Raw genomic sequence first — 25,171 nt, 5'->3', positions numbered from 1 at the left:
AGAATTATGGCAAATACATATATGAAGATATGGTAAATATATATGATAAAAATAATTCTTTAGCTTACATGTTTACAGTATTAAGAATTTAATTATATTTTTAGTTTTATGAGTTAGAGAATTATTTTTTTATTCTGTGAGTGCTCAAGGACTAGAAAAACTACAAATATTTTTTGCTATGCAGAGTGAAATTTACTGTAGTTATTAAATAATTAGTTATTTACTTACTGTGACAGTTTATTTTATTCTTAAAGAATAAATAACTGTGTACAGTGGGAAAAGTATAGTTTAAGAGTCAGAAGACTTGTTTCTATTTTAATTCTTGAAATTCTTTAATGTTTGATTTTGAGAAGTCCTTTTGGGCTTTATTTCACCTACCTGTTGGAAATTTTGTTTGTTTTTAATGGGATTTGACCATGTATAACCGGAATCCAAAATGCCTGTGTTTTTGTTATTTTGTGATTCTTGTTTTATAATAGAGTCATGCACTGCTGTAAGTATTTGCCTGAGAACTTTTAAAGAAGAAATTGTATCTTAGACAACTCCTCTTTATGGCTTATTCTCAGCTCTAATATTGCATAGTACTGAATAAGAATAACCTCTGTATCTTTTCATGATCACTTCAGAATTAAGTGCTTCTTGATGTGGGCTACTCTATAGCATTATATGCATATTTCTATTATCCGTTTTTATACTATATTCTAATTTATAATTTATATATTCATGAGTTGCCTGTCTTTGTATCCTAAAAACTGTAAAGTACTTCACATCCATTTGGTGTTCAGATACTTTTAAAAAAATTTTACTTAGAAAATTAAGTTTAATGGGGTGACATTGATCAATAAGACCACATAGGTTTCAGGTAAATGTTTCTATAGCATTTGATTGTATTGTGTGCCTATCACCCAATGTCAAATCATTTTCCATCACCATATATTTGTCCCTTTTTACTCCCCCTCCCCCACATCCCTCTTCCCCTGGTAACCACTTCACTTTTATCTCTGCCCATGTGTCTCAGTTTTATATCCCACCTATGTGTGAAATCATATAGTTCTTAGCTTTTTCTGATTTATTTATTTTACTTAGTATAATGTTCTCAAGTTCCAACCATGTTGTTGTAAATGGCAATATGTCATTATTTCTTATGGCTGAGTAGTATTCCATTGTGTGTATGCACCACATCTTCTTTATACAATCCTCTATCGAGGGACACTTGGGTTGTTTCCATGTCTTAGCCACTGTGAATAATGTTGCGATGAAGATGGGTGTACATGTGTCTTTGTGTATCCATGTTTTTGAGTTTTTTGGGTAGATATCCATTAGAGGGCTTGCTGGGTCATATGATAGTTCTATTCTTTAATTTTTTGAAGAACCACCATACTTTCTTCCATAATGGCAGTACCAGTTTACATTGCCACCAACAGTAAATGAGGGTTCCTTTTTCTCCACAGCCTCTCCAACACTTGTTATTACCTGTCTTATTGATAATAGCTAATCTAACAGGTGTGAGGTGGTATCTCATTGTAGTTTTGATTTGCATTTCTCTGGTAGCTAATTAAGATGAGCATCTTTTCATATATCTGTTGGCTGTTTGTATGTCTTGAGAGAGGTGTCCAGATCATCTCCTCATTTTTTATTTGGATTGTTTGCTTGTCAGTTACTTTTTAATTTAATTTTAATGCCTGTGTATTTAAAGACCAATAGTTACTTCCTAATATTTAATATCACAGAAATTAAAATTGTGTTCAATAATATTACTGCTTGAAATACAGTATTCCATGTAAAGAATGTTTATGATGGTTTTCAACCATCCTGTTTCAGGCATTTAACAAGATTCAAGTTTGTCTTTTGGTCTAACTTTTATATTTGATGGATGGCATAAATGCTATTTCCATGACTCGAGTAGATAGATATAAGAAGTAGTTATCTTGTTACTGATTGTAAAAATCACTAAAGTGGGTGATTATTACTGATTATTGCCTCCTTGTTCCTTTGCACTTCAGATCAAAAGCACACATTTAAAAAAATTAAGTGTTCTAAGAACTATTCATAAGTGTGTTTTTAGGTAGTGATTCGATTTTTAGCAGGCATTCATAGCCATTTACTGGATGATGTGCCTGTACATATAATTAATCAGAATATAACCCTTTTGGATTAGATTTTAAAATTCTTTTCAACTTCCCCTTATCCCTATTTCTCTCCTCTTTTTTCAAAAACATTTGTTTAAGAACCATTTGATTCATTTATTAACATCTACTCTGTGCCAAGAAGAGAGATATTATTAGATTTGGAAATAAGCAAAATAGATTAGATCTCCGCTGAGAATTAACAAATAAATAAGCATCTTTCTATTTAGCCAGCATTTACTGATTGCCTACTGTGTGTTCTGGAAATTGTGGATACAGTAGTAAAAAATAACAAAGTCTACACACTCTTGTGTGGGGAAGGTTACCTATATATAGATTGATCAAGAAAGGCCTGTTCTGGTCAGATAGAAGAGAGGATTAGTGAAATAGAAGACAAGCAACTTGAGGCACAACAGAGAGAAGAAGAAAGAGACTCAAAAATTTAAAAAAATGAGATAGCCCTACAAGAATTATCTGACTCCATCAAAAAGAATAACATAAGAATAATAGGTATATCAGAGGGAGAAGAGAGAGAAAATGGAATGGAGAACATACTCAAACAAATAATAGATGAGAACTTCCCAAGCCTGTGGAAAGAACTAAAGCCTCAAGTTCAAGAAGCAAACAGAACTCCAAGTTTTCCTAACCCCAACAAACCTACTCCAAGGCATATCATAATGAAATTGACACAAACCAACAGCAAAGAAAAAATTCTCAAGGCAGCCAGGGAAAAGAAGAATACAACATATAAAGGAAGGCCCATTAGATTATCATCAGATTTCTCAGCAGAAACTCTACAAGCTAGAAGAGAGTGGACCCCAATATTTAAAGTCCTGAAAGAGAGGAACTTTCAGCCACGAATACATTACCCATCAAAGCTATCCTTCAAATATGAAGGAGAAATAAAAACATTCACAGACACAGAAAAGATGAGGGAATTTATCATCAGAAAACCCCCACTCCAGGAATTACTAAAGGGGGTTCTCCAATCAGATACAAAGAACAAAAAAAAACAGAGCCACAAGTAAAAGCTTCAAGAAGAACACGATAAAACCAAATTTAAACTGTGACAACAACAAAAAGAAAGAGGGGGAGAAGATGGAGATTAACAGTAGCAAAGGACGATGGAGTGCAAAAGTACTCACAAAATAGTTCGCTACAATGAACAGGGTAGGGACCCTTTTCATTATTCAAAGGTAACCACCATTGAAAAAACCACCACAGAAGCACATGAGATAAAAAAGATAGCAACAGTGGAAAGATGTATGGAATACAACCAAATAAAAACAAAAGATAGAAAAACAAAAGAGAAGGATCAAACAAGACACAAAACTAACAGAAAGCAAGATATAAAATGGCAATAGGGAACTCACAAGTATCAATAATTACACTAAATGTAAACGGATTAAACTCACCAATAAAAAGGCACAGAGTAGCAGAATGGATTAAAAAAGAAAATCCAACTGTATGCTGCCTACAGGAAACTCATCTAAGTAACAAGGATAAAAACAAATTCAAAGTGAAAGGCTGGAAAACAATACTCCAAGCAAATAACATCCAAAAAAAAGCAGGTGTAGCAATACTCATATCGGATAATGCTGACTACAAGACAGGAAAAGTACTCAGAGACAAAAATGGCCATTTCATAATGGCTAAGGGGACACTGAATCAAGAAGACATAACAATTCTTAATATATATGCACCAAACCAAGGAGCACCAAAATATATAAGACAGCTACTTATTGATCTTAAAACAAAAACTGACAAAAATACAATCATACTTGGAGACCTCAATACACCGCTGACGGCTCTAGATTGGTCATCCAAACAGAGAATCAACAAAGACATAGTGGCCTTAAACAAAACACTAGAGCACCTGGATATGATAGACATCTACAGGACATTTCATCCCAAAGTGACTGAGTATACATTTTTCTCCAGTGTACATGGATCATTCTCAAGAATTGACCATATGTTGGGTCACAAAAACAACATCAGCAAATTCAGAAAAATTGAAGTTGTACCAAGCATATTTTCTGATCATAAAGCCTTGAAACTAGAATTCAACTGCAAAAAAAAGGAAAAAAATCCCACAAAAATGTGGAAACTAAACAACATACTTTTAAAAAATGAATGGGTCAAAGAAGAAATAAGTGCAGAGATCAAAAGATATATACAGACTAATGAAAATGACAATACGACATATCAGAATCTATGGGATGCAGCAAACGCAGTGATAAGAGGGAAGTTCATATCACTTCAGGCATATATGAACAAACAAGAGAGAGCCCAAGTGAACCACTTAACTTCCCACCTTAAGGAACTAGAAAAAGAAGAACAAAGACAACCCAAAACCAGCCGAAGAAAGGAGATAATAAAAATCAGAGCAGAAATAAATGAATTAGAGAACAGAAAAACTATAGAAAAAATTAATAGAACAAGGAGCTGGTTCTTTGAAAAGATCAACAAAATTGACAAACCCTTGGCAAGACTTACCAAGGAAAAAAGAGAAAGAACTCATATAAACAAAATCCAAAATGAAAGAGGAGAAATCACCACGGACACCGTAGATATACAAAGAATTATTGTAGAATACTATGAAAAACTTTATGCCACTAAATTCAACAACCTAGAAGAAATGGACAAATTCCTAGAAAAATACAACCTTCCTAGACTGAGTCAAGAAGAAGCAGAAAGCCTAAACAGACCTATCAGTAGAGAAGAAATAGAAAAAACCATTAAAAACCTCCCCAAAAATAAAAGTCCAGGCCCTGACGGCTATACCAGCGAATTTTATCAAACATTCAAAGAAGACTTGGTTCCTATTCTACTCAAAGTCTTCCAAAAAATTGAAGAAGAAGCAATACTTCCAAACACATTTTACGAAGCCAACATAACCCTCATACCAAAACCAGGCAAGGATGGCACAAAAAAAGAAAACTACAGACCAATATCTCTAATGAATACAGATGCTAAAGTACTAAACAAAATACTAGCAAATCGAATACAACAACATATTAAAAAAATAATACATCATGATCAAGTGGGATTCATCCCAGAATCTCAAGGATGGTTCAACATACGTAAAACGGTTAATGTAATACACCATATCAACAAAACAAAGAACAAAAACCACATGATCTTATCAATAGACGCAGAAAAGGCTTTCGATAAAATACAACACAATTTTATGTTTAAGACTCTCAACAAAATGGGTATAGAAGGAAAATATCTCAACATGATAAAGGCCATATATGATAAACCATCAGCTAACATCATATTAAATGGCACTAAACTGAAGGCTTTCCCCCTTAAATCAGGAACAAGACAGGGTTGTCCACTCTCTCCACTCTTATTTAATGTGGTACTAGAGGTTCTAGCCAGAGCAATCAGACAAGACAAAGAAATAAAAGGCATCCATATCGGAAAAGAAGAAGTAAAGGTATCACTTTTTGCAGATGATATGATACTATACATCGAAAACCCCAAAGAATCCACAAAAAGACTACTAGAAACAATAAGCCAATACAGTAAGGTCGCAGGATACAAAATTAACATACAGAAGTCAATAGCCTTTCTATATGCCAACAATGAAACAACTGAGAAGGAACTCAAAAGAATAATCCCCTTCATGATTGCAACAAAAAAAATAAAATACTTAGGAATAAACATAACAAAGAATGTAAAGGACTTATATAATGAAAACTATAAACCATTGTTAAGGGAAATCGAAAAAGATATAATGAGATGGAAGAATATACCTTGTTCTTGGCTAGGAAGAATAAATATAATCAAGATGGCTATATTACCCAAAGCAATATACAAATTTAATGCAATTCCCATCAAACTTCCAATGACATTTTTTAAAGAAATAGAGCAAAAAATCATCAGATTTATATGGAACTATAAAAAACCCCGAATAGCCAAAGCAATCCTAAAGAAAAAGAATGAAGCTGGGGGCATTTCAATACCTGACTTCAAACTCTATTATAGGGCCACGACAATCAAAACAGCATGGTATTGGCAGAAAAATAGACACTCAGACCAATGGAACAGAATAGAAAGTCCAGAAATAAAACCACATATATATAGTCAAATAATTTTTGATAAAGGGGCCAACAACACACAATGGAGAAAAGAAAGCCTCTTCAATAAATGGTGCTGGGAATACTGGAAAGCCACATGCAAAAGAATGAAACTGGACTACAGTCTCTCCCCCTGTACAAAAATTAACTCAAAATGGATCAAAGATCTAAACATAAGACCTGAAACAATTAAGTACATAGAAGAAGACATAGGTACTCAACTCAGGGACCTGGGTTTTAAAGAGCATTTTATGAATTTGACTCCAATGGCAAGAGAAGTGAAGGCAAAAATTAATGAATGGGACTACATCAGACTAAGAAGTTTTTGCTCAGCAAGAGAAACTGATAACAAAATAAACAGAAAGCCAACTAAATGGGAAATGATTTTTTCAAACGACAGCTCAGATAAGGGCCTAATATCCAAAATATACAAAGAACTCATAAAACTCAACAACAAACAAACAAACAATCCAATAAAAAAATGGGAAGAGGATATGAATAGACACTTCTCCCAGGAAGAAATACAAATGGCCAACAGATATATGAAAAGATGCTCATCTTCTTTAGCTATTAGAGAAATGCAAATCAAAACAGCAATGAGATACCACCTCACACCTGTTCGATTAGCTGTTATTAGCAAGTCAGGTAACAGCAAATGTTGGAGAGGCTGTGGAGAAAAAGGAACCCTCATACACTGTTGGTGGGAATGTAAAGTAGTACAACCATTATGGAAGAAAGTATGGTGGTTCCTCAAAAAACTGAAAATAGAACTACCTTATGACCCAGCAATCCCTCTACTGGGTATATATCCCAAAAACTCAGAAACATTGATACGTAAAGACACATGCAGCCCCATGTTTATTGCAGCATTGTTCACAGTGGCCAGGACATGGAAACAACCAAAAAGCCCATCAATAGATGACTGGATAAAGAAGATGTGGCACATATACACTATGGAATACTACTCAGCCATAAGAAATGATGACATCGGAACATTTACAGCAAAATGGTGGGATCTTGATAACATGATACGAAGCAAAATAAGTAAATCAGAAAAAAACAGGAACTGTATTATTCCATACGTAGGTGGGACATAATAGTGAAACTAAGAGACATTTATAAGAGTGTGGTGGTTACGGGGGGGGGAGGGGGGAATGGGAGAGGGATAGGGGGTGGGGAGGGGCACAAAGAAAACAAAATAGAAGGTGACAGAGGACAATCTGACTTTGGGTGGTGGGTATGCAACATAATTGAACGACAAGATAACCTGGACTTGTTATCTTTGAATATATGTATCCTGATTTATTGATGTCACCCCATTAAAAAAGTAAAATTATATATAAAAAAAAAAAAAAAAAAGAAAGGCCTGTTCTAAGGAACTTTTATTTGAGTTGAGATGGAACCAAAGAAAAAGACTAATTGAAGCCAAACAATGGTTGCTGATGATCTGAACAAACTCATTGAGTTTGATGTACATTGGTTTGTACTTTTTGAGATAAAAAGATTTAAGGAGTATATTATGGTTTTAATTTTTTTTCAGTTAATTATTAAATGAGGGCATCAGTTGGGAATTATTGTGAGAATGGGTGGATAGTAAAGAGGGAACAGTTTGAGAAGAGAAAACTTTCAGGAGCGAGCATGGTCAAATAGTCCCCCTGACGAGAAGGGAATAGTCAACCCAGGGCATTCAGTTTGTTGAGGGTATACTTGTAGATTTTTTTATCCTCAGTTTAAAGTGAAGCTAGTTGACATGGCTATGTGGTTTTCTCCAGATACAGGGACAGGTGACAGGCAAATACAGTGGCTAACCAGAGTTGGATTTGTTTACCCCAGAAGATCATGGTGAAGAAGAGAGGAACAAGTATTGAGGGTGTTGCAAGGAAGTCACAGTAATTCACATGGAAAATTTGTGCCGGGCAAGAGGGAGTGAAGACTGGGAGGTTTGGCAGTGAGGAATTAGTGGATTGGTGGTGTGGAGGAGGTTGAAAGTTGTGGTCAGATAAGAGAATTTCATGAACTAAATACTGGGAGCTCTTTCCATTTCTTTTATTTTTAATTTCATGCAAATGGTTGAATGTAATATAAGGAAAATGTAATATAAGGAAGGTTAAAAGCACTAATTAGAAGTCAGAAACCTGGGGTCTTATCTTTGGTTATATATAAAATCTCCTTTTAAAAGTCTTGACGTCAGTGGCCATATTCTCCTCATTTTTCCAGCCTTATGCCAGGTGCTGGGCATATGTATTATTAGATGCAGATAGGTACAGAATGCTGTTGTTGTACAGAGGTGGGTCATGCAACCCAATGGATGGAGAGTGGTCATATTTCGAGGACATGAAAGTTAAGCTAAGATCTGGAAGATAAGTAACAGGTTGAATTTAACAAAGGAACTATCGTGGAGGTGGGAGGAAATAGTGTGTATTAAAATTCTCAGACAAGAAAGAAATGACCTATAAGATCTCAAGTAGCTGGATTATAATGTCTGAGAGAAGTGTGGAGACATGAGGCTGGAAAATCAAGCAAGAGCCATATTTTAAAGGCACTGGTAGGTTGTGTTAAAGAAATTTCATCCTGAAAGCAATGAAGAGATTATTGGGATTTACATAGAAAAGTATTTACAAGACAAGATTACTCTAAAGTGTGGTTTGCTGTGATGAAGTTGAATTTTATCATCTCTAAGCTTCATTCTAAAATTCTTTCATACCTGTGTATAAAGCAATAAGTCAAAATGATTTTAATATGCACCTCTTATTTTAATCTGAAAAGAATTAATAGTAATTACTATGAGACTGTATTAAACATAGGAATAAAGCCCTACTTACAAAGCATTATTAAACTCACATTAATCTGTTTGCAAAAAGAATTAAAATTAAAATTTTTTATGACTCTAAGTCCATTTGGTTACTGTATACATTTTTCATCATATCAGTGAAATATTAGATAATTTCCCATGAGTTTATGTGTGCCATTTAATATCTCATTCAAATGGAGATCAAACTATATACTTTTTCTTTCTAGTGATTTAAACTTTTGAGATGCTTCCATTAATTGGAAAAACAATCATCTTTGATAACTTCCCTGATCCTTCTGATACATGGGAAATCACCGAAACGATTGGCAAAGGAACTTACGGGAAAGTTTTTAAAGTGTTGAATAAGAAAAATGGCCAAAAAGCAGCAGTCAAAATTCTGGATCCAATTCATGTAAGTCACACTGTTTTTTCATGAAATTAACTTTGGTTTTATCTGTGTTAAACAGTTGAAAAATCTATAAGGACTTTATCTTGATGTATCTGTCACAATGTCAGTTACAATTTGAAGAAAATGTGGGAAAAAGTCTGATTGTTAGATTTTCTTTATTAATATGTTTAACATATAAAATAGGACCCAATAAGTATTTGACAAATGAATGAATGTACAGAGGTGAGCAAATGTAGGTTTACAGTTGTTCGGATGGAAAAAAGACGTGCAGGTTTGATTATTACAATAGCTTGATTAACTCACAGAATGGCACAGTGGCACAGTGAACCTACTTTGGCCAATCCCGGTATAATACAAATAAATACACAAATGAATACAGCTCAACAACTGATTTAATATTATTTTAGATTTTGAAAAAAATATAAGAATAGACTCTTAGATCTAGAAGTAGTCCTAAATGTTGTCAAGAGCCCACCTCCTTTTCTTCTGGCATTTATTCAGGCTGCAGGAAGAATTTTTCTTAAGCCAAGTCAGAAATATGTTTTAAAAATTGAATTTCATATGGAGAAAAATTAATTTTCAGGTTTGCTTAAATGTTTTCAAAGCAGAAGTGGCATTCATTTATAATCCGTTTGAGATTCCCTGTGAAGAACCGAATTCCATGTTCTAAGTGCTCCCCGATTGGACCCCCTTGTTTTTTTGGAATAACAGTTGTGATGAGGAACCTCCCTAAGCCTTCTCGTTGCCTTGAAGAGCATGGGGAGATTGACAAGATCCTGTTTTCTGGGAGTGAGAGCTGGTCGTTTGGAGCACACTCAGCGGCTGGCAGATGGGTGGCTCCCCATAGCAGGTGGATGAAAGGGAATGAATTTAGTGATCTCATAATCCCGAGCTTCTGGCGAAGTTCTCCAACTGTGCCACTCTTGCACACATGCTGGAGGTGTGGCCTGATACCTATCATGTAATTTGTGTGTTTGGGGGGGGGGGGTCATTGGAGTCCTAGTCCTCATCACAGCTCTCCCACAAACAAATTGAGGGACACTGCAAAAGATCTCTGGGCCTCTGATCTTTTTAGGATTGTTCTTTTCTTTTTCTTTTTGATAGTTTATTTTTACTTAACCATGCTATCTACAATGTTTCATATTATTTTGAGTAAAGAAGAAAGTGGGTTTTTTTAAGTAATTAAGTAATGATGAGGAAAAATAATGTGCAGCACTATTTCCCCTATTTGAAAGATCTTACCATTTAAACTGAGGGAAGAGAGACCCAATTTAAGCTGTACAGAACGACTGTAACTCTCCCCCTAGGCTTTGCAATTAGGGGTTGGGGTTCATGGTGGCAAGAGAAAGTATTCCAGGCAGACCCCAGTGCCTGATTCCATAGTCAGTGTCTCTCTCCCATTCCACTTCTTACTGGAGAACAAATTGCTTTCATAATATGCTCATGGTTGGCATGTCACTAACCTAATAATTCATGCTTTGTTATATTGCTTTAATGGAATGTATTGATTGCATAGGTTTTGTATGAAATTTGTTCTTTTGCTGCTTTTATTGTCATAGCACATATGTGCTTTATTATTTACTCTTCATTTATCATGTCACAAGTCAAATAAAAATGATTTATAACCAAGTGATTATAATCTAAACAAAATAAATTTAAATGTACCCAGGCATTTTATAGAGTGTATTTTTTTTTTTTTTTACTAAAAGGGTCTTATTATTGTGGGCTTTGAACTAGTATTTTCTTCCTAAGGAAGGGATGAAATGAGCAGGTAGAAGGTAGTAGGTAGGTGACTTGTTGTCTCGTCCTGGATCTTGCACTAACCACCTCTGTGATTCTAACTTCTCTGAGCTTCAGTTAATGCCTCTCTAATTAGACTCTGGTCTAGAATTCTTTCCAGCTCTGTGATTCCATGATCTATCTCAAAGCAGCATGGACATTAGTTATTGCTGTATGAACAGTATTAGGAACCCTTCCTTTAGTTATTCCTCTCTGAGTTGTTTCAGGCACATTTGCTTTTCCAGGAACATGATGAGGTGGTTATCTTGCATTTTTGTTGACAGCCTAGCAACCAGTTCTCCTTCTGCTGAACCAGCCTTTAGCTAACTAAAGGCTACATTCCATCTCATATCATTTAACTGTATTTTACTTTATTTGGAAAGGTAGGAATTTATTGTTTGTTTGACTAGTTTTTGATAGCTTCTAATATCCTATATTTTAAAGACACAAAATGACAAGCCAGCTAAAAGTTTTCATTTTAAATCAATGGCTTTGCCTTTGAAATATAGTTAGCACCACAAGGAAGAGAAAGTCATCCGCAGTGGTTCTTCATATATTCTCCTTCCCAGTTACAAACCACAGTAGCCTTTTATTTGTCCCTGTCAAACTCAACGTAATTAAAATAATTGGAGATATGTTTCATTGGCAGGAGAATCCCAGTCTCTCCCTTTAAACAATATTATGAGAAATCTCAGTACATAGTACTGAACACAATGAAAAATATTATGACCTTGCTTTGACAAAATTAAATTCTCCTTTTGGTAGTCTATAATATGTCTCTTTGTCGTTATTCATGTTTTTCTCACAGTTCTCTTCCTATGACTTTTTGAAACTAGGATATTGACGAAGAGATTGAAGCGGAGTATAGTATCTTAAAAGCCCTTTCTGACCACCCAAATGTGGTCAAATTCTATGGGATGTACTTCAAGAAAGATAAAATAAATGGAGATAAGCTTTGGTTGGTTCTTGAGGTAAGTGCTTCAACATTATATTCTGAGTGGAAATTTGCAACGTGGCCTAATGTTTATGTAACATCCACACCGTGAAGCAGTTGCAGTGTGTGCCTGACTCTTATCCTCAGTTGAATATTGTGCCCAGCTCTGACCTCGTCATTTTAAGACACATTGAGAATTAAAGAAAAGCCATAAAGATCATTAAAAATTAAAAGGAAACATCTTCACAATAAAAGATTAAACAAACTCTGATTGTTTTCCTTGCAGAAGAACAAACTTAAATGGGACTTCATTATAATATTTATTTATTCACCCATATTTTGATCAGCTAACACGTGACTGAGCCTGTGCCAGGTGCTAGGATAGAAGAGAAAATCAATTTAATTGAGGCTTCATTAGGCAAAAGTAGTGAGCTGCGGTATTTTTTTCTGTCCTCATTAAATACTAGTGATGTAAATTACAGAACCAGGTATTTACATTTACTGGTGGGGGAACCTCATGAGAAATGGTGTTGAATACTGAATAAATTGTCAAGTGGAAGCTGTAGATCCTGCCTTTTTCAGTTCTGAGAGTAAGTTTGGGCAGTTCTCTCTAATGCCAGAACATTGAGAAGTGCCTTGCTATGGTAATGGCCAGTCCAAGAAAAATGTGCTTTTACTATTTTTTTTTTTAATTCAGTGAGAGGGAGGCAGAGACAGACTCCCACATGTGCCCAACTGGGATAGGCCAGGGGTCGATGCTCTGCCCATCCAGGGTGTTGCTCTGTTGCTCAGCAACTGAGCTCTTCTTAGTGCCTGAGGTGGAGGCCATGGAGCCATCTTTAGCACCTATGGCCAAGTTGCTCCAATCAAGCCATGGCTGCTAGAGGGGGAGAGAGGGAGAAGTGAGAGGGAGAGAGGTGGAGAAGCAGGTGGGCACTTCCCCTGTGTGCCCTGACCAGGAATCAAACCCAGGACATCTATATGCCAGGCCAGTGCTCTACCACTGAGCCAACCATCCAGTGCTTTACTAATTTCACTGATTATAATTATTCAAGTGATATAAGAATTTTTAGAAGTTGTGTTTACTCCAACTCATTCCTTACAGGTAGGCGTAGTCTCAGTGTTTCAGTCCTTGGTTCAGCAAGAACCAGGAGAAACAATAACTTTGTAGTAAACAGAATGTTATCCAATTGCATATTGTTTACTTTATTGTAAATACTGCTAAACAGTGGTCTACAAATAGTTTTATATTTAAACAAAAAGTTGTTATTGTGGCTAGTGAAATCTTTATTTGACCACTGTACCATAATATATTTATTATGTTTATTGTGATTTTATTAGCATTTGATTAATCTGTTTCTTTCAGAATGTTCTGTTGGTTTTCATGCAGTAACACAATAATCATTTATAAATTGTTTCCTTGCTCAACAAAATATTTTTTATTGTGGTTTTTAAATGATTCTAGAAATAATGAATAGTAATCATAGAAAATACTTAAAACTATAAGAACCATTCTTAACATTTAACATATATATATCCTTCACCTTTTTTTTTTTTTTTTTTTGGTATTATTTTTTTTTTTTTTCTGAAGCTGGAAACGGGGAGAGACAGTCAGACAGACTCCCGCAAGCGCCTGACCGGGATCCACCCAGCACGCCCACCAGGGGCGATGCTCTGCCCACCAGGGGGCGATGCTCTGCCCCTCCGGGTGTCGCTCTGTCGCGAACAGAGCCACTCTAGCGCCTGGGGCAGAGGCCAAGGAGCCATCCCCAGCGCCCGGGCCATCTTTGCTCCAATGGAGCCTTGGCTGCGGGAGGGGAAGAGAGAGACAGAGAGGAAGGGGGGCGTGGAGAAGCAAATGGGCGCTTCTCCTATGTGCCCTGGCTGGGAATCGAACCCAGGTCCCCCGCACGCCAGGCCGACGCTCTACCGCTGAGCCAACCAGCCAGGGCCTCCTTCACTTTTTTTTAGAGAGAGAGAAGGACAACCAGGGACAGACAGAAAGGGAGAGAGATAAGAAACATCAACTCATTGTTGTGGCACCTTAGTTCATTAATGGCTTTCTCATAGGTGCCTTGACATGGCAGGGGGCACCAGCCAAGCCAGTGACCCCTTGCTCAAGCCAGCTATCTTGGGGTCATGTCTATGATCTATGCTCAAGCTGGCAAGCCCGCACTCCAGGTAGTGAGTCTGCACTCAAGCTGGTGACCTTGGGATTTCAAACCTGGGTCCTCAGCCTCCCAGGCCAAAACTCTATCCACTGTGTTACCACCTGGTCAGGCTCTTTCACCTTCTTGTGTATGTTTAAAATAATTGACAATATCACTTATGAAATTATTCTAGTTTTCACTAAGTATAATTTCAGATACACTTAATCCCTCATATCTTTGTTCAGAATAAACATTCAGTTAATAAAAAGTGAGTAGAACCCAAAGGCCTAACTGCAGAGCAATAGTGACGATATCCAGCTCAGTAGGGCTACCTTCTTCCGAGCAGGCCTGTGCTTTTGACATGCTGATTGATGTACCTGGAAATGTCTGGCAGAGCATCTCTGCTCTCTTTTTTAGTAATCCATGTTCTGATTTTTAGCAAGGTGGTCATTTGCACTTCTAGACCGTGTCTCCTGCTCCATTCTGGAAGTCTGCCACACATCTGACCTCTCATACCTCTCTGCTGCTCACCACTTCCCGAATCTCTTGATCTTCTCTTTCCAACTTTATTTCTCTGTTTCACACATCGTGTCCTGGTATGTGCCTAACTCTCATGGCCCACTGAACTGATGTTACCACACCTTGAGTCTCTTTAAGGCAGTTTCTCTGGGGAACAAAACTCTAATCTCTTGTCTGGGAGTGTGTGTGAGGAGCACTCAGGCAGGCTTCTGGATGTTGATAGTTTGTTTGTGGGTTAAGAAGGTGGCAAGCCTTTTGATTAGAGACTTCCAGAGGATCCCCTGCTGTCTGACGGCCTCTCCCTTGCCTCCTCCCCCTACTGTTGCTGTGACTCAGTGCTGTCTGAGTGTAATCCACTTGCCTAGCATTGTAGTTAGTGGCTCCCTTTGCTTTGCTAAATCTGTTACCACTGCTCATGTGATTTCCATATTGAAAAATGTTATTGAATCTCTTCTCTGCTGCTTTTCCTTCTTTTGTTCTCTTTTTACTTGTGATTTATACTTTTTATTCTTTCACTAGCATTTTAGTAGAAATTCATGAGCGAGAGGAAGTAAATTTATGTTTAATCTGTCACCTTTAATTGAACCATAGAGCCTTTTAAAATTGTAAAATAGTATTTACAAGAATCTTTTCAAAACATGAAACTGAGTATTAATTTATGTAAGGTGACCAACTTTTTTACAGTGAAAAGAACAAAAATAAATTGAAGAAAAAAATATCATAAATAAAAGAAATATTTTATTTATTGCAACAGTAATATACTATAATATGATAAATGAATAATAAAAACATTTGTAATATTTTATATTATAATTATGCTTACATGCCTATTACTTTTTAATAATAATTGTAAGATAATATTATCTAAATGAGTACTTTTCCATTGAATATTTTTGTCAATGTATCATCTTGTAACAATATATTGGAAATATCTAAACAAGAAATATCCTTCATATTGAATTTTACAGTAAGTGCCACAGCTAGAGAATCAACATTCAATCTCAATTTCTCACTTGTACAAAAATCATTAGCAATTGAAAACCCTCTTTCAACTGCTGCATTAGTTCCAGAGTAGCACAATGTAAATTGAACAAGAAAAATAAATTTTCACATGGAATATGTTCATTTTGAAATGGCTGAATATTTCCACCCATCTTTTATCAATTTCGACGTGTTCATTCTCCCATTGTATTCATTTTTCAAAATTTAAATATACATTCAGTCTTCTAATTTCTTCAAAGATACAGTTGTCATCTATTTTGATGTCTGGCATTTCTTTAGATAAAAACTCAAGACAAGATTCAATATCTGTCCAATATACTCATGATGAAGTCAGAAAATACCATTGAAAACTGTTATTTCCCTTGATGTTTGTTTCAGACCATTCTTTGATATATTGAAAACATGTCTGGTAAAAATTCTGCACTTCTTTGATAAACATTTCTGTTATGCCTGGATTTGATTCCTCTAAATCTGAAAATTTTGTTATTATAATTAAAGGAACAAATTTATCTTCAAAACAAGATTTATATTGAAGGATAAAGTCATTCAAAATAAGACTAACTTTTGTAGCTGAAATGTGTTCACCTTCAATCTTTTGAATCATTTTGTGAAAAATAGATGCTTGATTATATACAAAATACATTAATATTTCATATTTTATTATTGAAAAAAATTCCAGGATTTTAGGACATTTGTCTAAACTTAAAAAAATATGAACAGAAAAGCTCAAATAATTGTAGAACATGCTCTATAGCAGGTGTTAGAGCAAGCCATCTAACTTTTGAATATGCTAAAAGTATTCTGTATTCAATATTTGCTTCTTCACAAAATTGTTTTAAAGTAGCAACACTAACAGTAAAATGACTAAACTGCAAATAAATTGTAGTTATTATTACTTCTACATCAATTGACATGGCACATGATGCTGTGTTGATTGCATTTGACAAAATATGTGCATTGCAACCTATTCCTAGTATTTTCTTTTGGAGTAACTCTTATAATTTTACATACACATTATTCACACCTTTGTGTCTTCGCCCACCAAAATTTATATTTGTATTATCAGCTGTTAGTGCAACAGCTTTAGATTTTTATTCTTTTATTCAAATTGTTTTCATTTGTTACTCTGTGTAGATGGCCTGACAGAATTTCAGAAGTTTTGCCCTCAATGGATTTTACTTGAATGCCCTTGGTAACATTAAAATATCTTACTATTATTGGATACAATTTAATTTCATTATGATTTTATGTGTCAGATAAAACTGTTACAAATGCTGTAGTTTCCAAGTCCTCTGTAAATATTTTGTCACAGTAATTTTTAAATACTAATTTCAAACTAGCCTCACATTTTCATGTCCTGGCACATGAAAATTTTGCATTGTGAAACTTTTTCAATAATTTAGTTGTACAATCCATACTACGAAAACTTTGATTGTGAATTATGGTATGAAATGTAAATGTTCCCTCCATTGCAACCAACTGTTTTTCATCTTCAGAATAATTTGAAGTTTTAAAAAAACTTGTTACTTTACAACTGGAAGTTGATGCATCTAATGATCGCTTATGTTTATTGGTGGTCAAGTGTTTCATTATCACTGCTCTGCCCTCAACTGCAATGCAAAATTCTCTGCTGCAAATATTGCAGAAAACAATGGTATCTTTCTTTGATATGAGGAATGGAAATTCCTTTTTCAATTGATTGTTGAAATGGCATTCTCTCTTTTTTGATTTTTTTATCCCTTAAATGAAATTTAAAATTAAAAATATAGAGCTACACGAATGATACAAGCACATTAGGAACTGAAAACATTACATCATGGTAGGTGAATTTTCTGGAAGCTAACTTAACAAAACTAAATATCAAACAAAACCACTAATTTGGAGTGATATTAGGGCGTGTTTATCATTCTCTAAATAGTTTTATGCAACTATTTAATCAAAATGCATTATTAATCGATATAGTTTGAGGTTAGATTTCCACTTTAAAACTTGAATTTCGGGAAAATACTTGTAAATAAAATGATATGTATTTGGAAATTATTAAATAGATAATGAGTTAATAAAATGTGAATTGTGCTTACCTGTGTATGATTGAATATTCACTGAGAAAGAAATAATCGTGAGTCTACAATGTCCTATGTACCGTGTCGTGCTTCAGTAAAAAGTACACAAAGCCATTTGCGCGCTTGGTATATCCTGCACTCTCTCAAGATCTCCCGTGCGGAGTGCATGCATCTCATAGTTGCATCTCACTGCACTGTACTGATCCTTGATGAATTGTCATGTCAAATACAAATATGCCACACCTCACACAATGGATCTACTCTGCATCAATCGAATATGAACATTTACAGATTAGTCTTACAATATCAAAAAGGAGGACATGTAGGAGGACACTTTCCGAGGGAGGACGGAACTTACAAAAGAAGGACTGTCCTTCCTAAAGGAGGACGATTGGTCATCTTAATTTAGAGCAATTTAAGTATTTGGAAATGACCAGTTGTGTTCTTTAAAAATAGGCAAATTTTTATGATTTCAGAATTATTTTGTATTTCTCAATTAAGTTTTAAATAACTTTAAATTTTTAGTTAACTCACACATTAAAACAAAGCAAAATTTTTACTCACCTAAACTTAATTGCGTAAGTAATAGAATATAAATTATGAACTTAAACCATTTTGACTTAAATTAATGGAGAATTTTAAAAGGCTTACTTTATGTTTGTGTGTGTGTATTTGAGATGTAATGGTGTACAAATCCTTAATGTAGTCTTGAGTAAAATTTCATGTCTTTATATCCTTCAAAACATTTCAATAATTGCATCTTTACTTTTCTCCATGTAGAATCAGTGTCAGATTAGCATTAGAAGGGAGATTCGGGTATTCTGTCTAATGTAGGCCTGTCTGGGCAAGGACTCGATATAAATCTTTGCCTTAAAAAATTTTGAATGAGATCAATCGTCTTTTATGATGATCAAATTCCTATTCTAATTATATTGTCACTCATTATCATTTGGAACTAAGTAAGAGTTGGAGACTACTGCTCATAGTTAAATGTCTCTTTGAGAAGGCAGAAAAGATTGATTAAAATGGTTTGGAATATCCAGTACAGGAGAAGTAGCTTCCTGATGTAATGAATCAATATAGAGACTTCAGCTTCTTTGAGCTTTGTTCTTATATTTTATTATCAGGTGGAAGTATTGGAAATATCTCTAAATAGTTTGAGGGCAAAAAATAAATAGTAGTTTATTATAATGGGATTTTAGAAATTGAATCTATCTGAACTTACAAAATGGGGAAAAAAGCATTAAGAAAGCAAGAAGTTGGCCAACTGTATATGAGATCATTGATTTGCATATATAACTCAGACTACGTATACACGTGAGTGGGTAGATGTTCAATTACCTAATTTATAAACATGAATGATACAGGTGCTGCTTTAGAGGCCCTTTCAGAAAATTGGCTTGTGTCCTCAATACTTTATTCTACAAAATGACTGCTAATTATACCAATTATTATAATAAAGCCCAAATGAATTATTTTTCATCAGGATACCATAAGAGTGGCTTAAGAGAGGCTGTGATGTTACCCCACAAAGTCATGCTAATGCGCTTGATTTCTAATGTGACTCTACATAACTATGAGTCCTGGAGGGGCTGAGCCATCAGTGACAGCCCTCAGCATCAGTCAGCATGTGAGTAAGCACTATACCAGCTTAGACCAGCTCCTGCCCGGTGACTTTTTTTTACCATGAAAAAATTATTTTATTTATATTTTAATTTAGAATTGAAATCCCAGGAAGAATAATGTGTATGTGGGTCTTTCTGGGCAGTCTGTTGTCTTTATTACTTAGTTCTGATTTTTAAATTATTTCTTTGACTTTGAGACAATTTTTCTTTCTTGTTTTTTTCTTCATTTTGTTGTAATATATGTTTTTGAGCATGAATAATATGCAAGGCTGTGTTTGGGGATTTATTTTTTCTTCTAAATTTTTTACATATTTATTTCGGACATAAATGTTTCCCTGATTTAGTAGAGCAGTGGTTGTTAGCCGACTGAAATTGCACTTACACCGTTGTGATGTAACTACCTCCTAAGAGAAGAGGCAGAACATTTTCTGCTGTGGGATCTGATTTGTTTTGTTTTTTTTACGGAATGTTTATGGAGATTTTTCCTGTCACTTAACATTTTAAGTTTTCCCAATGGTGAAGGCATAAAGGGAGAAAATTTTTTTTAAATCCATGCCTTATTTTAAAGTACCATACTTATATTAATTTTTGTTGATGCTACCACACCTCTTGGCTGACCTGCTTAGTAGAATGTAGATACATTAGTCTCCCTTTCCCATGGGGGATATATTCCAAGACCCCCAATAGACGCCTACAACCATGGATTGTACTGAATCCTCTAAATACTATGTTTTTCCTATCATACATAGCTATGATAAAGTTTAACCCTGTGAGTAGTATGAACATTCATGTACGTCCTCACTCAAAGGGTTAACAAAAAACTCATTACTCAAAGGGTTAATTTATAAATTAGGCACAGTAGGAGATTAATAACAATGACCAATAATAAAATAGAACAAATATAACAATCTTCTGTAATAAACATTATGTGAATGTGGTCTCTCCTCTCTCTGCACCTCAAAATACCTTATTGTACTATACACGCAGCATGGTCTGCTTATTGTACTATACACGCAGTGTGGTCTGCGCGTCAGGCCCTGGCCACATGGGGCCGGGCAGCAGCAGAGTTTACCACACTACTCGGAATGGCATGCCATTTTTATTTCTGGGATTTTCCCTTTAATGTTCTCAAACTGTGGCTAACTGTGGGTAACTGAAACCCTGGAAGGTGAACATGCCAATGAGGGCGGGACTCTCAACCTCTTTTGGGGTTTGTGCTTCTTTTAACTCTGAATGAGGGTCAGCCAGTGCAATGACAGGGGTCCTGGGAAGATGGGAGTTGGTTAGGTGTCTGGATATGCTGCTTATTTGTCATTGATCCAAGAGACAAAAACAGAGTCAAAATTGAGTTAAATATCATTAAGCATTTGCTACTGCTGAGAACAAAGGGAAAAACTGAGGCATGACTGTCCTTCCCTCCTTCTTGGTTGGATGGACAGCTACCTCTTAAATCTGTAAGCCATCCAGTCTTTTCTTTCAGAGGCTATTTTCTTATCATGCATTTAACCATAATGAAGCCAAAATTCAGAGTTAGGACACCTTTCTGTTAGAAGATGCTTTACCTCATAATTCAGTCTGAGGTGTAATTGCTTCTTTCAGGCGGTGCTGCAGGCAGCATTCTATAATTTATCTGAACAGTCCTCATTTGTTCCTTCGTAATATGCTTCCGATGCTTTCCAATTATAGCGGTGTTTCTCTTTGAAATTATATCCCTTTCAAGGGATCAAAGACTAGAAATTACAGGTAGTATTTGGAAGCACAAAAATTTAGTAAATAATCACAAGGCCTTTCAGATACCTATTTCAGGCAATCAAAGTGGTTTTCATGGACAAGTACTTTCATAAGTCATGCATAATGAGTGATTCTGTGCTCAGACTGACATCTAGCAATCCTGTCATGAGGAAAGGAAACGGGGCTAGAAAGAAAATGAAAATGGTTTCTATGTTCAGCTATTAACCCTTTGAGACTTTTGAAATAACATGTAACAGAAGGGCTTCAGGCTTGTGTGTGGGGTGGGTCGAGGATGCAGGGCGGGGATGGGGGGGAGCTGGGCCTCTGAGCTGCTCCATCGGCAAAGCACGTTTCCTTCCTGAGCTGTGCATGATTGCAGCGGAGACGCACAAATGACCAGACAGTTGCTTTCGTGTTCTCAGGGCTGGAACCACCATCCCCAGCTCTCATTTAAATGCTGTTATTTGGTTTACTTGCAACAGAACAGACAGCCAGTTACCTAGAGTCATTTAATCTTTTGTTTAAAGGGCAAGATTTGAAATATATAGATTCTATGTATAAGGCTCTGTGTCTTTCTTCCCTAATTGTAATTCAGTGCTTGCAAAAAAAATCTTCTCTCTGAACAGGAGTTCAAGTTCATGGTATTACTTCAGGGGAATATATGAGGTAACCTGAGATGTTTTGAAAAATCAATATGTTCTTACCACACACATTAAATTTCTAAGTCTTTTCTTTTGTAATTATAGGTTAGATTTATTTACCCTAGATTTTGTCATAGGTTTCTTTTTTTATAAGATTTTATTTACTGATTTTAGACAGAGAAGAGAGAGAAAGGTGTGTGGGGGTTACTGACAATCAGGAAGCATCAACTCATGGCTTTTCATACGTGTCTTGACCAGACAAGCCCAGGGTTTCGAATCAGTGACCTCAGCATTCTAGGCCGACGCCCCGCGCACTGTGCCACCACAGGTCAGGCTATCATAGATTTCTTATTGGTAACATTACCAGTGTTTAATGGTGGTTTCCCAAGAATTTTAAAACAGTTCAGGGTAAGGGAACTGTTTTATATCTTAACTAACTGGTTACATGATTGTATACAATTACCAAAATACATCAAACTGCATAGTTGAATGAGATAATTATATGTCAATAATACCTTAATAGTACCACTTCTAGTTTATACATTAGAAAAGTAATGTGAAATTTTTCATACAGGCCACACTTATATGAAACTATACGCTTCCCCAGAGTAAAGCTTTTGTCACTGTGCTGGTCAGAGGTGAGAAGAGGAGGGTGGCTCAAGTGCCCAAACTGCTGCTGTTCTTTTTTTTTTTCTTTTTTTATTAATTTTAATGGGGTGACATCAATAAATCAGGGTACATATGTTCAAAGAAAACATGTCCAGGTTATCTTGTCAATCAATTATGTTGCATACCCATCCCCCAAAGTCAGATTGTCCTCCGTCACCTTCTGTCTAGTTTTCTTTGTGCCCCTCCCCCTCCCTTTTTCCCTCCCTCTCCTCCCCCCCCCAACCGTAACCACCACATGCTTGTCCATGTCTCTGAGTCTCGTTTTTATGTCCCACCTACGTATGGAATAATGCAGTTCTTGGTTTTTTCTGATTTACTTATTTCACTCTGTATAATGTTATCAAGATCCCACCATTTTGTTATAAATGATCTGACGTCGTCATTTCTTATGGCTGAGTAGTATTCCATAGTGTATATGTGCCACATCTTCTTTATCCAGTCTTCTATTGAAGGGCTTTTTGGTTGTTTCCATGTCTTAGCCACTGTGAATAATGCTGCAATGAACATGGGGCTGCATGTGTCTTTATGTATCAATGTTTCTGAGTTTTTGGGGTATATACCCAGTAGAGGGGTTGCTGGGTCATAAGGTAGTTCTATTTTCAGTTTTTTGAGGAAACACCATATTTTCTTCCATAGTGGTTGTACTACTTTACAGTCCCACCAACAGTGAATGAGGGTTCCTTTTTCTCCACAACCTCTCCAACATTTGCTATTACCTGTCTTGTTGATAATAGCTAATCTAACAGGTGTGAGGTGGTATCTCATTGTAGTTTTGATTTGCATTTCTCTAATAACTAATGAAGATGAGCATCTTTTCATATATCTGTTGGCCATTTGTATTTCTTCCTGGGAGAAATGTCTGTTCATGTCCTCTTCCCATTTTTTTATTGCATTGTTTGTTTGTTTGTTTTTGAGTTTTATGAGTTTTTTTTTATATTTTGGATATTAGGCCCTTATCTGAGCTGTTGTTTGAAAATAGTATTTCCCATTTAGTTGGCCGTCTGTTTATTTTGTTATCAGTTTCTCTTGCTGAGCAAAAACTTCTTAGTCCGATGTAGTCCCATTCATTTATTTTTGCCTTCACTTCCCTTGCCTTTGGAGTCAAATTCATAAAATGCTCTTTAAAACCAAGGGCCATGAGTTTAGAACTTATGTCTTCTTCTATATACTTTATTGTTTCAGGTCTTATATTTAGGTCTTTGATCCATTTTGAATTAATTTTAGTACCAGGGGAGAAACTGTAGTCGAGTTTTATTCTTTTGCATGTGGCTTTCCAATTTTCCCAGCACCATTTGTTGAAGAGGCTTTCTTTTCTCCATTGTGTGTTGTTGGCCCCTTTATCAAAAATTATTTAACCATATGTATGTGATTTTATTTCTGGACTTTCTATTCTGTTCCATTGGTCTGAGTGTCTATTTTCTGCCTATACCATGCTCTTTTAATTGACGGGGCTCTATAATATATTTTGATGTCAGGTATTGTAATGCCCCAAGCTTCATTCTTTTTTTTTAGGATTGCTTTGGCTATTTGGGGTTTTTTATAGTTCCATATAAATGTGATGATTTTTTGTTCCATTTCTTTAAAAAATGTCATCGGAATTTTGATGGGAATTGCATTAAATGTGTATATTGCTTTGGGAATATGGCCATTTTTATTATATTTATTCTTCCTATCCAAGAACAAGGAATATTTTTCCATCTCATTGTATCTTTTTCGATTTCCTTTAACAATGCTTTGTAGTTTTCATTATATAGGTCCTTTACATTCTTTGTTATGTTTATTCCTAGGCATTTTATTTTTTTTGTTGCAATCATGAAGGGGATTAATTTTTTGAGGTCATTCTCTAATATTTCATTCTTTGCATATAGAAAGGCAATGGACTTTTGTATATTAATTTTGTATCCTGCGACCTTACTATATTGGCTTATTGTTTCTAGTAGTCTTTCTGTAGATTCTTTGGGGTTTTCGATATATAGGATCATATCATCTGCAAAAAGTAATACCGTTACTTGTTTCTTTCCAATATGTATGCATTTTTTATTTCTTTATCTTGTCTGATTGCTCTGGATAGAACTTCTAGCACCACGTTAAATAAGAGAGGAGAGAGTGGACAACCCTGTCTTGTTCTTGATTTAAGGGGGAAAGCCTTCAGTTTTGTGCCATTTAATATGATGTTAGCTGATGGTTTATTATATATGCCCTTTATCATGCTGAGATATTTTCCTTCTATACCCATTTTGTTGAGTGTCTTAAACATAAAGTTGTGTTGTATTTTATCGAATGCCTTTTCTGCATCTATTGATAAGATCACGTGGTTTTTTACTTTGTTTTGTTGACATGGTGTATTACTTTAACCATTTTATGTATGTTGAACCATCCTTGAAATTCTGGGATGAATCCCACTTAATCATGATGTATTATTTTTTTAATATGCTGTTGTATTCGATTTGCTAGTATTTTGTTTAGTATTTAGCATTTATGGTCTGTAGTTTTCTTTTTTTGTGCCATCCTTGCCAGGTTTCGGTATAAGGATCATGTTGGCCTCATAAAATGTGTTTGGCAGTATTGCTTCTTCAATTTTTTGGAAGACTTTGAGTAGAATAGAAACCAAGTCTTCTTTAAATGTTTGATAGAATTCCCTAGTATA

At 35.4% G+C, this 25,171-nt stretch overlaps 1 protein-coding gene across 1 annotated transcript in view; it reads left to right on the top strand.

Annotated features, from left to right (window-relative positions):
• Positions 1–25,171, top strand: part of MYO3A (myosin IIIA) — a 250,823-nt gene that overhangs the window by 22,281 nt on the left and 203,371 nt on the right. Inside the window, exons 3-4 of the mRNA XM_066384881.1 lie at positions 9,230–9,414; positions 12,027–12,161. Coding sequence (XP_066240978.1) covers positions 9,247–9,414; positions 12,027–12,161 — 303 coding nt within the window. The 5' untranslated portion in view covers positions 9,230–9,246. The remainder of the gene's footprint in view (positions 1–9,229; positions 9,415–12,026; positions 12,162–25,171) is intronic.

Source organism: Saccopteryx leptura, chromosome 5, assembly GCF_036850995.1.
Source record: "Saccopteryx leptura isolate mSacLep1 chromosome 5, mSacLep1_pri_phased_curated, whole genome shotgun sequence".
Classification (NCBI taxonomy): Eukaryota; Metazoa; Chordata; class Mammalia; order Chiroptera; family Emballonuridae; genus Saccopteryx; species Saccopteryx leptura.
Note: the sequence above shows the minus strand (reverse complement) of the source record. Positions and strands in the feature narration are given on the sequence as shown.